The 19,387-nt window shown below is 48.3% G+C and overlaps 1 protein-coding gene across 1 annotated transcript in view; it reads right to left on the reverse strand.

Moving 5' to 3' along the window:
- LOC109881099 (solute carrier organic anion transporter family member 2A1) overlaps nt 1-19,387 on the reverse strand; it is a 91,004-nt gene that overhangs the window by 44,545 nt on the left and 27,072 nt on the right. Inside the window, exon 4 of the mRNA XM_031822321.1 lies at nt 3,345-3,557. Coding sequence (XP_031678181.1) covers nt 3,345-3,557 — 213 coding nt within the window. The remainder of the gene's footprint in view (nt 1-3,344; nt 3,558-19,387) is intronic.

A 19,387-nucleotide genomic window follows, 5' to 3' on the forward strand; every position in this document is an offset into this window, starting at 1 on the left:
TCTAGCGATTACAGCTGTGAGTCTTATTGGGTACGTCTCTAAGAGCTTTACACACCTGGATTGTGCAATAACCACCCATAACTATTTTCAAAATGAATCAAGGTCTGTCAAGATGTTGGGGGTCATGGATACACAGCACTGTTCAAGTCTTGCAATAAATTTGAATCAGATTTGATTGTAACTTGGTCACACTCAGGAACTCCACTGTCTTCTTGGTAAGCAACTCCACTGTAGATAAGGGCCCTGCTGAAATATTAATTTGTCTCCCAGTGTCTGGTGGAAAGCAGACTGAACCAGGTTTTTTCTCTTGGATTTTGCCTGTGCTTAGTTCCATTCCGTGTCTTTTTATCCTAAAAAAACTCCCCAGTCTTTGCCAATGTCAAGCATACCCATAACATGATGCAGCCACCACCATGCTTGAAAAAGGAAGCCGCTTTGCATTTAGGCCAAAACGTTGATTCCTTTGCCATGTTGTCTTGCAGTATAACTTTAGTTGTTTTGTTTCACTCTGTCATTAAGTCATTATTGAGTATCTACAATGTTGTTGATCCATCCTCATTTTTCTTCTATCACAGCCGTTAAACTCTGTAGCCGTTTTAAAATCACCAATGGCCTCATGGTGAAATCCCTGAGCAGTTTCCTTCCTGTCCTGCCACTCAGTTCAGAAGGTTGACTGTATCTTTGTTGTGTCTGGGTGGTTTAATACATCATCCACAGTATAATTATTAACTTGACCACGCTTAAAGAGATATTCAATGTCTGATTTGTTATCAAAACCCATCTACCAATCAATGCCCTTCTTTTATGAGGCTTTCGAAAAGCTCCCTGGTTTTTGTAGTTGAATCTGTGCTTGAAATTCAATACTTGACTGGAGGGACCTGACAGATGTAGGTATGGGGGACAGAGGAAGAGGTTGACAGATGTAGGTATGGGGGACAGAGGAAGAGGTAGACAGACGTAGGTATGGGGGACAGAGGAAGAGGTAGACAGATGTAGGTATGGGGGACAGAGGAAGAGGTAGACAGATGTAGGTATGGGGGACAGAGGAAGAGGTAGACAGATGTAGGTATGGGGGACAGAGGAAGAGGTAGTTATAAAAAATTTTAACTGATGTATTTTGTATGGTTTCTTTTAATTATTTTTTATTTAAACTTTAACTAGGCCAGTCTGATCAACGACAAAAAAAATCTCTGATCTATTTTAATAACACTTTGTAAAGCAACATACTACTGATACCGCCTGTATGTAGAGAGACTAGTTTCAGGCAGCTACAGGCCTCTTACCTATGTAGAGGTTCTAGTGTTTCAGTCAGCTACAGGCCTCTTACCTATGTAGAGGGACTAGTTTCAGTCAGCTACAGGCCTCTTACCTATGTAGAGGTTCTAGTGTTTCAGTCAGCTACAGGCCTCTTACCTATGTAGAGGTTCTAGTGTTTCAGTCAGCTACAGGCCTCTTACCTATGTAGAGAGACTAGTGTTTCAGTCAGCTACAGGCCTCTTACCTATGTAGAGAGACTAGTTTCAGGCAGCTACAGGCCTCTTACCTATGTAGAGGTTCTAGTGTTTCAGTCAGCTACAGGCCTCTTACCTATGTAGAGAGACTAGTGTTTCAGTCAGCTACAGGCCTCTTACCTATGTAGAGGGACTAGTTTCAGTCAGCTACAGGCCTCTTACCTATGTAGAGAGACTAGTTTCAGTCAGCTACAGGCCTCTTACCTATGTAGAGAGACTAGTGTTTCAGTAAGCTACAGGCCTCTTACCTAGTTTCAGTCAGCTACAGGCCTCTTACCTATGAAGAAAGACTAGTGTTTCAGTCAGCTACAGGCCTCTTACCTATGTAGAGGTTCTAGTGTTTCAGTAAGCTACAGACCTCTTACCTATGTAGAGAGACTAGTGTTTCAGTAAGCTATGGGCCTCTTACCTGTGTAGAGAGACTAGTTTCAGTCAGCTACAGGCCTCTTACCTATGTAGAGAGACTAGTTTCAGTCAGCTACAGGCCTCTTACCTATGTAGAGGGACTAGTTTCAGTCAGCTACAGGCCTCTTACCTATGTAGAGAGACTAGTTTCAGTAAGCTACAGGCCTCTTACCTATGTAGAGGGACTAGTTTCAGTCAGCTATAGGCCTCTTACTTATGTAGAGGTTCTATTGTTTCAGTAAGCTACAGGCCTCTTACCTATGTAGAGAGACTAGTTTCAGTCAGCTACAGGCCTCTTACCTATGTAGAGAGACTAGTGTTTCAGTAAGCTACAGGCCTCTTACCTAGTTTCAGTAAGCTACAGGCCTCTTACCTATGTAGAGGTTCTAGTGTTTCAGTAAGCTACAGGCCTCTTACCTATGTAGAGGGACTAGTTTCAGTCAGCTACAGGCCTCTTACCTATGTAGAGAGACTAGTTTCAGTCAGCTACAGGCCTCTTACCTATGTAGAGAAACTAGTTTCAGTCAGCTACAGGCCTCTTACCTATGTAGAGGGACTAGTTTCAGTCAGCTACAGGCCTCTTACCTATGTAGAGAGACTAGTGTTTCAGTCAGCTACAGGCCTCTTACCTATGTAGAGGGACTAGTTTCAGTCAGCTACAGGCCTCTTACCTATGTAGAGAGACTAGTTTCAGTCAGCTACAGGCCTCTTACCTATGTAGAGAGACTAGTGTTTCAGTAAGCTACAGGCCTCTTACCTATGTAGAGAGACTAGTTTCAGTCAGCTACAGGCCTCTTACCTATGTAGAGAGACTAGTGTTTCAGTAAGCTACAGGCCTCTTACCTAGTTTCAGTCAGCTACAGGCCTCTTACCTATGAAGAAAGACTAGTGTTTCAGTCAGCTACAGGCCTCTTACCTATGTAGAGGTTCTAGTGTTTCAGTAAGCTACAGACCTCTTACCTATGTAGAGAGACTAGTGTTTCAGTAAGCTATGGGCCTCTTACCTGTGTAGAGAGACTAGTTTCAGTCAGCTACAGGCCTCTTACCTATGTAGAGAGACTAGTTTCAGTCAGCTACAGGCCTCTTACCTATGTAGAGGGACTAGTTTCAGTCAGCTACAGGCCTCTTACCTATGTAGAGAGACTAGTTTCAGTAAGCTACAGGCCTCTTACCTATGTAGAGGGACTAGTTTCAGTCAGCTATAGGCCTCTTACTTATGTAGAGGTTCTATTGTTTCAGTAAGCTACAGGCCTCTTACCTATGTAGAGGGACTAGTTTCAGTCAGCTACAGGCCTCTTACCTATGTAGAGAGACTAGTTTCAGTAAGCTACAGGCCTCTTACCTATGTAGAGGGACTAGTTTCAGTCAGCTATAGGCCTCTTACCTATGTAGAGGTTCTATTGTTTCAGTCAGCTATAGGCCTCTTACCTATGTAGAGGGGGGAGTTGCCTCGTCCGGCGAAGTCATCCACATAAGAGATACCAAAAGGTTGTATGGGAACAGACCCCACTCCGAACAGCAGCTGAGCTATAGCCATGAGCAGCCACAAGTTGTTGGTGTCTGCTATACGCTTGATCTCTGTCTTTCCACAGGCCTCTGTGGTGTTGGAGGTACCTTGGAGTGAACACAGGTCTTGGCGATCTAGGGAAAAAACACATCCACAGACACAAGCACACAGACACAAGTACAGACACAAGCACACAGACACAAGTACAGACACAAGCACACAGACACAAGTACAGACACAAGCACACAGACACGAGTACAGACACAAGCACACAGACACAAGTACAGACACAAGCACACAGACACAAGCACACAGCCACAAGCACACAGACACAAGTACGTACAGACAGACACAAGTACGTACAGACAGACACAAGTATGTACAGACAGACACAAGTACGTACAGACAGACACAAGTACAGACAGACACAAGTACAGACAGACAGACACAAGTACAGACAGACAGACACAAGTACAGACAGACAGACACAAGTACAGACAGACAGACACAAGTACAGACAGACAGACACAAGTACAGACAGACAGACACAAGTACAGACAGACAGACACAAGTACAGACAGACAGACATAGTTAATTACAGACCTGTGAACAATACACAGCTGTTCCTGGAGTTTGATGATGTGACCCTTCAGTGGTACCCCATGACAAGTAGCCTCCAGCCAGGGTAGTGGGTCGGTATGTGTGTGTGTGTATGCATGTTGTGTGTTTGTCTACAGTACAGACAGAGGAGGAGGGAAGAGAATGAACAGAGCTCTCAATTAAATCAACTGCTTGAGAGACAGTCTTAATCTTCTTGGCTTTCTTGATGTGCTCAGAGATGATTAACATGTTCCTGCTGATTTATGTAGAATGGGTTCAGCTAGAGAACACCTGCAGAACAGGCTGGCTTTCACAGTTCATTATTTCTAAATCCAACCATCCACATCTAACCACACCACTAAACCAATCCACACCACTAAACCAATCCACTCCACTCCACCACACCACTAAACTAATCCCCTCGACCACACCACTAAACCAATCCACCACACCACTAAACCAATCCACCACACCACTAAACCAATCCACTCCACCACTAAACCAATCCACTCCACCACTAAACCAATCCACTCCACCACTAAACCAATCCACTCCACCACACCACTAAACCAGTCCACCCCACCACACCACTAAACCAATCCACCACACCACTAAACCAATGCACCACACCACACCACTAAACCAATGCACCACACCACACCACTAAACCAATCCACACCACCACACCACTAAACCAATACACACCACCACACCACTAAACCAATACACACCACCACACCACTAAACCAATCCACCACACCACTAAACCAATCCACCACACCACTAAACCAATCCACCACACCACTAAACCAATCCACTCCACCACACCACTAAACCAGTCCACCCCACCACACCACTAAACCAATCCACCTCAACACACCACTAAACCAATCCACCGCACCACTAAACCAATCCACCACACCACTAAACCAATCCACTCCACCACACCACTAAACCAATCCACCACACCACTAAACCAATCCACACCACCACACCACTAACCAATCCACCACACCACTAAACCAATCCACCACACCACTAAACCAATCCACCTCACCACATCACTAAACCAATCCACCGCACCACTAAACCAATCCCCCACACCACAGCATTAAACCAATCCACTAAACCACTAAACCAATCCACTAAACCACACCACTAAACCAATCCACCACACCACTAAACCAATCCACCACACCACTCCACCACACCACTAAACCAATCCACCACACCACTAAACCAATCCACCACACCACACCACTAAACTAATCCACCACACCACTAAACCAATCCACCACACCACTAACCCAATCCACACCACCACACCACTAAACCAATCCACTCCACCACTAAACCAATCCACCCCACCACTAAACCAATCCACTCCACCACTAAACCAATCCACTCCACCACTAAACCAATCCACCACACCACACCACTAAACCAATCCACCACACCACTAAACCAATCCACTCCACCACACCACTAAACCAATCCACCACACCACACTACTAAACTAATCCACCACACCACTAAACCAATCCACTCCACCACATCACTAAACCAATCCACTCCATCACACTACTAAACCAATCCACCACACCACTAAACCAATCCACCACACCACTAAACCAATCCACTCCACCACAAAACCAATCCACTCCACCACACCACTACACCAATCCTATAAACCACCACACCACACCACTACAATACTAAACCAATCCAATAAACCAATCCACTACACCACTAAACCAATCCACCACACCACTAAACCAATCCACCACACCACTAAACCAATCCACCACACCACTAAACCAATCCACTCCACCACTAAACCAATCCACTCCACCACTAAACCAATCCACTCCACCACTAAACCAATCCACTCCACCACACCACTAAACCAGTCCACCCCACCACACCACTAAACCAATCCACCACACCACTAAACCAATGCACCACACCACACCACTAAACCAATGCACCACACCACACCACTAAACCAATCCACACCACCACACCACTAAACCAATACACACCACCACACCACTAAACCAATCCACACCACCACACCACTAAACCAATCCACCACACCACTAAACCAATCCACTCCACCACACCACTAAACCAATCCACTCCACCACACCACTAAACCAGTCCACCCCACCACACCACTAAACCAATCCACCACACTACACCACTAAACCAATCCACCGCACCACTAAACCAATCCACACCACTAAACCAATCCACCTCAACACACCACTAAACCAATCCACCGCACCACTAAACCAATTCACCACACCACTAAACCAATCCACTCCACCACACCACTAAACCAATCCACCACACCACTAAACCAATCCACACCACCACACCACTAAACCAATCCACCACACCACTAAACCAATCCACCACACCACTAAACCAATCCACCTCACCACACCACTAAACCAATCCACCGCACCACTAAACCAATCCCCCACACCACAGCATTAAACCAATCCACTAAACCACTAAACCAATCCACTAAACCACACCACTAAACCAATCCACTAAACCACACCACTAAACCAATCCACCACACCACTAAACCAATCCACCACACCACTCCACCACACCACTAAACCAATCCACCACACCACTAAACCAATCCACCACACCACACCACTAAACTAATCCACCACACCACTAAACCAATCCACCACACCACTAACCCAATCCACACCACCACACCACTAAACCAATCCACTCCACCACTAAACCAATCCACCCCACCACTAAACCAATCCACTCCACCACTAAACCAATCCACTCCACCACTAAACCAATCCACCACACCACACCACTAAACCAATCCACCACACCACTAAACCAATCCACTCCACCACACCACTAAACCAATCCACCACACCACACTACTAAACTAATCCACCACACCACTAAACCAATCCACTCCACCACATCACTAAACCAATCCACTCCATCACACTACTAAACCAATCCACCACACCACTAAACCAATCCACCACACCACTAAACCAATCCACTCCACCACTAAACCAATCCACTCCACCACACCACTACACCAATCCTATAAACCACCACACCACACCACTACAATACTAAACCAATCCAATAAACCAATCCACTACACCACTAAACCAATCCACCACACCACTAAACCAATCCACCACACCACTAAACCAATCCACCACACCACACTACTAAACCAATCCACCACACCACACTACTAAACTAATCCACCACACCACTAAACCAATCCACCACACCACTCCACCACACCACACCACTAAACCAATCCACCACACCACACCACTAAACTAATCCACCACACCACACCACTAAACCAATCCACCACACCACTAACCCAATCCACACCACCACACCACTAAACCAATCCACCCCACCACTAAACCAATCCACTCCATCACTAAACCAATCCACCACACCACACCACTAAACCAATCCACCACACCACTAAACCAATCCACTCCACCACACCACTAAACCAATCCACCACACCACACTACTAAACTAATCCACCACACCACTAAACCAATCCACTCCACCACACCACTAAACCAATCCACCACACCACACTACTAAACCAATCCACCACACCACACTACTAAACTAATCCACCACACCACTAAACCAATGCACCACACCACACCACTAAACCAATGCACAACACTACTAAACCAATCCACACCACCACACCACTAAACCAATCCACACCACCACACCACTAAACCAATCCACCACACCACTAAACCAATCCACTCCACCACACCACTAAACCAGTCCACCCCACCACACCACTAAACCAATCCACCACACCACTAAACCAATCCACCTCACCACACCACTAAACCAATCCACCGCACCACTAAACCAATCCCCCACACCACAGCAATAAACCAATCCACTAAACCACTAAACCAATCCACTAAACCGCACCACTAAACCAATCCACCACACCACTAAACCAATACACCACACCTGTCACGCCTTGGTCTTAGTATTTTGTGTTTTCTTTAATTATTTGTTCAGGCCAGGGTGTGACATGGGTTTGTGTGTTGTGTTTCGTATTGGGGTTTGTAGTATTTGGGATCGTGGCTGATTAGGGGTGTTGTATAGGCTTGGCTGCCTAAGGCGGTTCTCAATCAGCAGTCAGGTGCTTCTCGTTGCCTCTGATTGGGAACCGTATTTAGGTAGCCTGAGTTCGCTTTGTCTTTCGTGGGTGATTGTTCCTGTCTCTGTGTAGTTTCACCAGATAGGCTGTAATTAGGTTTCACGTTCCGTTTGTTGTTTTTTAAAAGATAATGATTAACCACCACGCTGCATTTCGGTCCTCTCTTTCAACAAACGAAGAACGCCGTTACAGAATCACCCACCACATACGGACCGAGCGGCGTGGTTACAGGCAGCGACCGCAGGAAAAGCGACGTGGGAAGAAATCGACAGGTGGGCGGCCGACCCAGAGAGAGTGCAGGAGCCCGCATGGGATTCGCTAAAGCAGTGCGAAGAAGGCTATAGGCGAATGGAGTTGGAGAAACAGACACGGCGGCGCAGAGCGAAACCTGAGAGTCACCCCAAAAAATGTATTGGGGGGGGCTCAGAGGGAGAGTGGCTGAGTCAGGAGATGGACCTGAGCCAACTCTCCTTGTTTATCGTGAGGAGCCAAGGAGGAGACCAGAACCAGAGCCGGTGTTAGAGGTGAGCGAAGATGAGACTGTGAAGGAGTTAATGGGGAAAGTGGAGTGGAGAGTAATGAGGGAGTTGCTAGCTTGGTGCTATAGATATCATATTCGTCCGACGGATCGTGTCGGGGATTTGATGGCACCTGAGTTAGCGCTCCATACTCGTCCTGAGGTGCGTGTTAGTCGGCTGGTGAAGTTGGTGCCAGCCTCACGCACCAGGCCTCCTGTGCACATCCCTAGCCTTGCACATCCTGTGCCACCTCCACACACCAGTCCTCCGGTAGCAGCTCCCCGCACCAGGCTTCCTGTGCGTGTCCTCGCTCCAGTATCACCAGTGCCAGCACCACGCATCAGGCCTACAGTGCGCCTCGCCTCTCCTGCGCTGTCGGAGTCTCCCGCCTGTTCAGCACAGCCAGAGCCTTCCTTCCCTCCTGCGCTGTCGGAGTCTCCCGCCTGTTCAGCACAGCCAGAGCCTTCCTTCCCTCCTGCGCTGTCGGAGTCTCCCGCCTGTTTAGCGCAGCCAGAGCCTTCCTCCTCTCCTGCGCTGCCGGAGCCTCCTGCCTGTTTGAAGCAGCCTGAGCTGCCAGTCTGCAGGGTGCTGTCAGTCTGCAAGGAGCTGTCAGTCTGCAAGGAGCTGTCAGTCTGCAAGGAGCTGCCAGTCTGCAAGGAGCTGCCAGTCTGCAAGGAGCTGCCAGTCTGCAAGGAGCTGCCAGTCTGCAAGGAGCTGTCAGTCTGCAAGGAGCTGTCAGTCTGCAGGGAGCAGTCAGAGCTGTCAGTCTGCAGGGAGCTGTCAGTCTGCAGGGAGCTGTCAGTCTGCAGGGAGCTGTCAGTCTGCAAGGAGCTGTCAGTCTGCAAGGAGCTGCCAGTCTGCAAGGAGCTGCCAGTCTGCATGGAGCAGTCAGAGCTGTCAGTCTGCATAGAGCAGCTAGATCCGCCAGTCAGCCATGATCTTCTAGATCTGCCAGTCAACCAGATTCTTCCAGATCAGCCTGTCAACCAGAATCTTCCAGATCTGCTAGTCAACCAGAATCTTCCAGATCTGCTAGTCAACCAGAATCTTCCAGATCTGCTAGTCAACCAGAATCTTCCAGATCTGCTAGTCAACCTGAATCTTCCAGATCCGCCAGCCAGCCAGGATCTACCGGTGCCTACTACCTACCTGAGCTTCATCTCAGTACTGGGCTTCCTCTCAGTACTGGGCTTCCTCTCAGTACTGGGCTTCCTCTCAGTACTGGGCTTCCCCTCAGTTCCGGGCTGCCCCTCAGTTCCGGGCTGCCCCTCAGTCCCGAGCTGCCCCTCAGTCCCGAGCTCCCCCTCAGTCCCGAGCTGCCCCTCAGTCCCGAGCTGCCCCTCAGTCCCGAGTTGCCCCTCAGTCCCGAGCTGCCCCTCAGTTCCGGGCTGCCCCTCAGTTCCGGGCTGCCCCGCAGTCCCGAGCTGCCCCTCAGTCCCGAGCTGTCCCTCAGTCCCGAGCTGTCCCTCAGTCCCGAGATGCCCCTCAGTCACGAGCTGCTCCTCAGTTCTGTGAGGTTCTGGGTGAGGACTATTAGGCCATGGTCGGCGGCGAGGGTGGATTATCCCAGGACGCGAAGGGGAGGAACTATGACATTTATGGAGTGGGGTCCACGTCCCGAGCCGGAGCCGCCACCATGGACAGACGCCCACCCGGACCCTCCCTATGGTTTTGAGGTGCGTCCGGGAGTCCGCACCTTGGGGGGGGGGGGGGTTCTGTCACGCCTTGGTCTTAGTATTTTGTGTTTTCTTTCATTATTTGTTCAGGCCAGGGTGTGACATGGGTTTGTGTGTTGTGTTTCGTATTGGGGTTTGTAGTATTTGGGATCGTGGCTGATTAGGGGTGTTGTCAGGTGCTTCTCGTTGCCTCTGATTGGGAACTGTATTTAGGTAGCCTGAGTTCGCTTTGTCTTTCGTGGGTGATTGTTCCTGTCTCTGTGTAGTTTCACCAGATAGGCTGTAATTAGGTTTCACGTTCCGTTTGTTGGTTTTTTGTATTTATAAGTTAGTTCATGTATCGTTCCGTCATTTGTATCATTAAAGATCATGATTAACCACCACGCTGCATTTCGGTCCTCTCTTTCAACAAACGAAGAACGCCGTTACAACACCACTCCACCACACCACACCACTAAACCAATCCACCACACCACACCACTAAACCAATACACCACACCACTCCACCACACCACTAAACCAATCCACCACACCACACCACTAAACCAATCCACCACACCACACCACTAAACTAATCCACCACACCACACCACTAAACCAATCCACCACACCACTAACCCAATCCACACCACTGCACCACTAAACCAATCCACTCCACCACTAAACCAATCCACCCCACCACTAAACCAATCCACCACACCACTAAACCAATCCACTCCACCACACCACTAAACCAATCCAAAACACACCACACGACAAAACCAATCCACTCCACCACACCACTAAACCAATCCACCACACCACACTACTAAACCAATCCACCACACCACACTACTAAACTAATCCACCACACCACTAAACCAATCCACTCCATCACACTGCTAAACCAATCCACCACACCAATAAAACAATCCACCACACCACTAAACCAATCCACTCCACCACTAAACCAATCCACTCCACCACACCAATCCTATAAACCACCACACCACTACAATACTAAACCAATCCAATAAACCAATCCACTACACCACTAAACCAATCCACCACACCACAAAACCAATCCACCACACCACACCACTAAACCAATCCACCACACCACACTACTAAACCAATCCACCACACCACACTACTAAACTAATCCACCACACCACTAAACTAATCCACCACACCACACCACTAACCCAATCCACACCACCACACCACTAAACCAATCCACTCCACCACTAAACCAATCCACTCCACCACTAAACCAATCCACCCCACCACTAAACCAATCCACTCCACCACTAAACCAATCCACTCCACCACACCACTAAACCAATCCACCACTAAACCAATCCACCACACCACACCACTAAACCAATCCACCACACCAATAAACCAATCCACTCCACCACACCACTAAACCAATCCCCTCCACCACACCACTAAACCAATCCCCTCCACCACACCACTAAACCAATCCACTCCACCACTAAACCAATCCACTCCACCACTAAACCAATCCACCCCACCACTAAACCAATCCACTCCACCACTAAACCAATCCACTTCACCACACCACTAAACCAATCCACCACTAAACCAATCCACCACACCACACCACTAAACCAATCCACCACACCAATAAACCAATCCACTCCACCACACCACTAAACCAATCCCCTCCACCACACCACTAAACCAATCCCCTCCACCACACCACTAAACCAATCCACTAAACCACACCACTAAACTAATCCCCTCCACCACACCACTAAACCAATCCACCACTAACCCAATCCACACCACCACACCACTAAACCAATCCACTCCACACCACTAACCCAATCCACACCACCACACCACTAAACCAATCCACTCCACCACTAAACCAATCCACCCCACCACTAAACCAATCCACTCCACCACTAAACCAATCCACTCCACCACACCACTAAACCAATCCACCATTAAACCAATCCACCACACCACACCACTAAACCAATCCACCACACCACTAAACCAATCCACTCCACCACACCACTAAACCAATCCACCACACCACACCACTAAACCAATCCACCACACCACTAAACCAATCCACCACACCACTAAACCAATCCCCTCCACCACACCACTAAACCAATCCACTAAACCACACCACTAAACTAATCCCCTCCACCACACCACTAAACCAATCCACCACACCACTAAACCAATCCACCACACCACTAAACCAATCCACTCCACCACTAAACCAATCCACTCCACCACACCACTAAACCAGTCCACCCCACCACTAAACCAATCCACCACACCACTAAACCAATGCACCACACCACTAAACCAATCCACACCACCACACCACTAAACCAATCCACACCACCACACCACTAAACCAATCCACACCACCACACCACTAAACCAATCCACCACACCACTAAACCAATCCACTCCACCACACCAATCCTATAAACCACCACACCACAACAATACTAAACCAATCCAATAAACCAATCCACTACACCACTAAACCAATCCACCACACCACTAAACCAATCCACCACACCACTAAACCAATCCACCACACCACACTACTAAACCAATCCACCACACCACACTACTAAACTAATCCACCACACCACTAAACTAATCCACCACACCACACCACTAAACCAATCCACCACACCACTAACCCAATCCACACCACCACACCACTAAACCAATCCACTCCACCACTAAACCAATCCACTCCACCACTAAACCAATCCACCCCACCACTAAACCAATCCACTCCACCACTAAACCAATCCACTCCACCACACCACTAAACCAATCCACCACTAAACCAATCCACCACACCACACCACTAAACCAATCCACCACACCAATAAACCAATCCACTCCACCACACCACTAAACCAATCCCCTCCACCACACCACTAAACCAATCCCCTCCACCACACCACTAAACCAATCCACTAAACCACACCACTAAACTAATCCCCTCCACCAAACCACTAAACCAATCCACCACTAAACCAATCCACCACACCACTAACCCAATCCACACCACCACACCACTAAACCAATCCACTCCACACCACTAACCCAATCCACACCACCACACCACTAAAACAATCCACTCCACCACTAAACCAATCCACCCAACCACTAAACCAATCCACTCCACCACTAAACCAATCCACTCCACCACACCACTAAACCAATCCACCATTAAACCAATCCACCACACCACACCACTAAACCAATCCACCACACCACTAAACCAATCCACTCCACCACACCACTAAACCAATCCACCACACCACACCACTAAACCAATCCACCACACCACTAAACCAATCCACCACACCACTAAACCAATCCCCTCCACCACACCACTAAACCAATCCACTAAACCACACCACTAAACTAATCCCCTCCACCCCACCACTAAACCAATCCACCACACCACTAAACCAATGCACCACACCACTAAACCAATCCACACCACCACACCACTAAACCAATCCACACCACCACACCACTAAACCAATCCACCACACCACTAAACCAATCCACTCCACCACACCACTAAACCAGTGCACCCCACCACACCACTAAACCAATCCACCACACCACTAAACCAATCCACACCACCACACCACTAAACCAATCCACCACACCACTAAACCAATCCACCTCACCACACCACTAAACCAATCCACCTCACCGCACCATTAAACCAATCCCCCACACCACAGCATTAAACCAATCCACTAAACCACTAAACCAATCCACTAAACCAATCCACTAAACCACACCACTAAACCAATCCACCACACCACTCCACCACACCACACCACTAAACCAATCCACCACACCACTCCACCACACCACTCCACCACACCACTAAACCAATCCACCACACCACTAAACCAATCCACCACACCACTCCACTAAACTAATCCACCACACCACACCACTAAACCAATCCACCACACCACACCACTAAACCAATCCACCACACCACTAACCCAATCCACACCACCACACCACTAAACCAATCCACTCCACCACTAAACCAATCCACCGCACCACTAAACCAATCCACTCCACCACTAAACCAATCCACTCCACCACACCACTAAACCAATCCACCACTAAACCAATCCACCACACCACACCACTAAATCATTCCACCACACCACTAAACCAATCCACTCCACCACACCACTAAACCAATCCACCACACCACTCTACTAAACCAATCCACCACACCACACTACTAAACTAATCCACCACACCACTAAACCAATCCACTCCACCACATCACTAAACCAATCCACTCCATCACACTACTAAACCAATCCACCACACCACTAAACCAATCCACCACTAAACCAATCCACACCACCACACCACTAAACCAATCCACACCACCACACCACTAAACCAATCCACCACACCACTAAACCAATCCACTCCACCACACCACTAAACCAGTGCACCCCACCACACCACTAAACCAATCCACCACACCACTAAACCAATCCACACCACCACACCACTAAACCAATCCACCACACCACTAAACCAATCCACCTCACCACACCACTAAACCAATCCACCGCACCATTAAGCCAATCCCCCACACCACAGCATTAAACCAATCCACTAAACCACTAAACCACACCACTAAACCAATCCACCACACCACTCCACCACACCACACCACTAAACCAATCCACCACACCACTAAACCAATCCACCACACCACTAAACCAATCCACCACACCACTCCACTAAACTAATCCACCACACCACACCACTAAACTAATCCACCACACCACACCACTAAACCAATCCACCACACCACACCACTAAACCAATCCACCACACCACTAACCCAATCCACACCACCACACCACTAAACCAATCCACCACACCACTAACCCAATCCACACCACCACACCACTAAACCAATCCACCCCACCACTAAACCAATCCACTCCACCACTAAACCAATCCACTCCACCACACCACTAAACCAATCCACCACTAAACCAATCCACCACACCACACCACTAAATCATTCCACCACACCACTAAACCAATCCACTCCACCACACCACTAAACCAATCCACCACACCACTCTACTAAACCAATCCACCACCACACTACTAAACTAATCCACCACACCACTAAACCAATCCACTCCACCACATCACTAAACCAATCCACTCCATCACACTACTAAACCAATCCACCACACCACTAAACCAATCCACCACTAAACCAATCCACCACACCACACCACTAAACCAATCCACTCCACCACACCACTACACCAATCCTATAAACCACCACACCACACCACTACAATACTAAACCAATCCAATAAACCAATCCACTACACCACTAAACCAATCCACTCCACTCCACCACACCACTAAACCAATCCACCACACCACACTACTAAACCAATCCATCACACCACACTACTAAACTAATCCACCACACCACTAAACTAATCCATCACACCACACCACTAAACCAATCCACCACACCACTAACCCAATCCACACCACCACACCACTAAACCAATCCACTCCACCACTAAACCAATCCACCCCACCACTAAACCAAACCACTCCACCACTAAACCAATCCACTCCACCACTAAACCAATCCACTCCACCACACCACTAAACCAATCCACCACTAAACCAATCCACCACACCACAAAACCAATCCACCACACCACTAAACAAATCCACTCCACCACACCACTAAACCAATCCACCACACCACTCCACTAAACTAATCCACCACACCACACCACTAAACCAATCCACCACACCACACCACTAAACCAATCCACCACACCACTAACCCAATCCACACCACCACACCACTAAACCAATCCACTCCACCACTAAACCAATCCACCCCACCACTAAACCAATCCACTCCACCACTAAACCAATCCACTCCACCACACCACTAAACCAATCCACCACTAAACCAATCCACCACACCACACCACTAAATCATTCCACCACACCACTAAACCAATCCACTCCACCACACCACTAAACCAATCCACCACACCACTCTACTAAACCAATCCACCACCACACTACTAAACTAATCCACCACACCACTAAACCAATCCACTCCACCACATCACTAAACCAATCCACTCCATCACACTACTAAACCAATCCACCACACCACTAAACCAATCCACCACTAAACCAATCCACCACACCACACCACTAAACCAATCCACTCCACCACACCACTACACCAATCCTATAAACCACCACACCACACCACTACAATACTAAACCAATCCAATAAACCAATCCACTACACCACTAAACCAATCCACTCCACTCCACCACACCACTAAACCAATCCACCACACCACACTACTAAACTAATCCACCACACCACTAAACTAATCCATCACACCACACCACTAAACCAATCCACCACACCACTAACCCAATCCACACCACCACACCACTAAACCAATCCACTCCACCACTAAACCAATCCACCCCACCACTAAACCAAACCACTCCACCACTAAACCAATCCACTCCACCACTAAACCAATCCACTCCACCACACCACTAAACCAATCCACCACTAAACCAATCCACCACACCACAAAACCAATCCACCACACCACACTACTAAACCAATCCACCCCACCACTAAACCAATCCACTCCACCACATCACTAAACCAATCCACTCCATCACACTACTAAACCAATCCACCACACCACTAAACCAATCCACCACAACACTAAACCAATCCACTCCACCACTAAACCAATCCACTCCACCACACCAATCCTATAAACCACCACACCACACCACTACAATACTAAACCAATCCAATAAACCAATCCACTACACCACTAAACCAATCCACTCCACCACACCACTAAACCAATCCACCACACCACACCACTAAACCAATCCACCACACCACACCACTACACTACTAAACCAATTCCCTAAACCACTTAACCAATCCACTAAACCAATCCACCCCACCACACTACTAAACCAATATCCTAAAACACTACATCAATCCACCAAACCAATCCACACCACTACACAATTATTTGACCATGCTGGTCATTTATGAACATTTGAACAGCTTGGCCATGTTCTGTTATAATCTCTACCCGGCACAGCCAGAAGAGGACTGGCCACCCCTCATAGCCTGGTTCCTCTCTAGGTTTCTTCCTAGATTTTGGCCTTTCTAGGGAGTTTTTCCTTGCCACCGTGCTTCTACACCTGCATTGCTTGCTGTTTGGGGTTTTAGGCTGGATTTCTGTACAGCACTTTGAGATATCAGGAGATGTATGAAGAGCTTTATAAATACATTTGATTTGATTTACACTACAACAATCCACTCCACCACACCACTACAATACTAAACCAATCCACTACACCAATCCACTAAACCATACTACTACACCACACCAATCCACCTAACCAATCCACACCACTACACCAATCCACCACACCATCAAACCAATCCACACCATTTAATCAATCCACCAAACCAATCCACTCCACTAAACCAATCCACCACACCATTCAACCACACCACTCAACCAATCCAATCCACACCAGTCCACTCCCCTCACCAATCCACACCACTAAACTAATCCACAACACCAATTCATCACACCAATACACCCCTCCACACTACCCCACCAATACACCACACCACACTACCACACCAATACACCACTCCACACTACCACACCAATACACCCCTCCACACTACCCCACCAATACAACCCTCCACACTACCACACCAACACACCCCTCCACACCAATACCCCCGTCCACACCACCACACCAATACACCACATTACCACACCAATACCCCCCTCCACACCAACACACCAATACAACCCTCCACACTACCACACCAACACACCCCTCCACACCAATACTCCTGTCCACACCAATACACCCCTCCACATTACCACACCAATACACCCTCCACACCAATACACACCTCCACACCAATACACCCCTCCACACTACCACACCAATACACCACTCCACACTACCACACCAATACACCCCTCCACACTACCCCACCAATACAACCCTCCACACTACCACACCAACACACCCCTCCACACCAATACCCCCATCCACACCACCACACCAATACACCACATTACCACACCAATACCCCCCTCCACACCAACACACCAATACAACCCTCCACACTACCACACCAACACACCCCTCCACACCAATACTCCTGTCCACACCAATACACCCCTCCACATTACCACACCAATACACCCTCCACACCAATACACACCTCCACACCAATACACCCCTCCACACTACCACACCAATACACCACTCCACACTACCACACCAATACACCCCTCCACACTATCACACCAATACCCCCGTCCACACCACCACACCAATACACCCCTCCACATCAATACACCCCTCCACACTACCACACCAATACCCCCGTCCACACCACAACACCAATACACCCCTCCACACTACCACACCAATACACCCCTCCACACCAATACCCCCGTCCACACCACCACACCAATAAACCCCTCCACATCAATACACCCCTCCACACCACCACACCAATACACCCCTCCACATCAATACACCCCTCCACACCAATACACCCCTCCACACTACCACACCAATACACACCTCCACACCAATATACCCCTCCACACCACCACACCAATACACCCCTCCACACTACCACACCAATACACCCCTCCACACTACCACACCAATACACCCCTCCACACTACCACACCAATACACCCCTCCACACTACCACACCAATACACACCACCACACCAATACACCCCTCCACACCACCACACCAATACACCCCTCCACACTACCACACCAATACA

This window comes from Oncorhynchus kisutch, linkage group LG4, assembly GCF_002021735.2.
Source record: "Oncorhynchus kisutch isolate 150728-3 linkage group LG4, Okis_V2, whole genome shotgun sequence".
Lineage (NCBI taxonomy): Eukaryota > Metazoa > Chordata > Actinopteri > Salmoniformes > Salmonidae > Oncorhynchus > Oncorhynchus kisutch.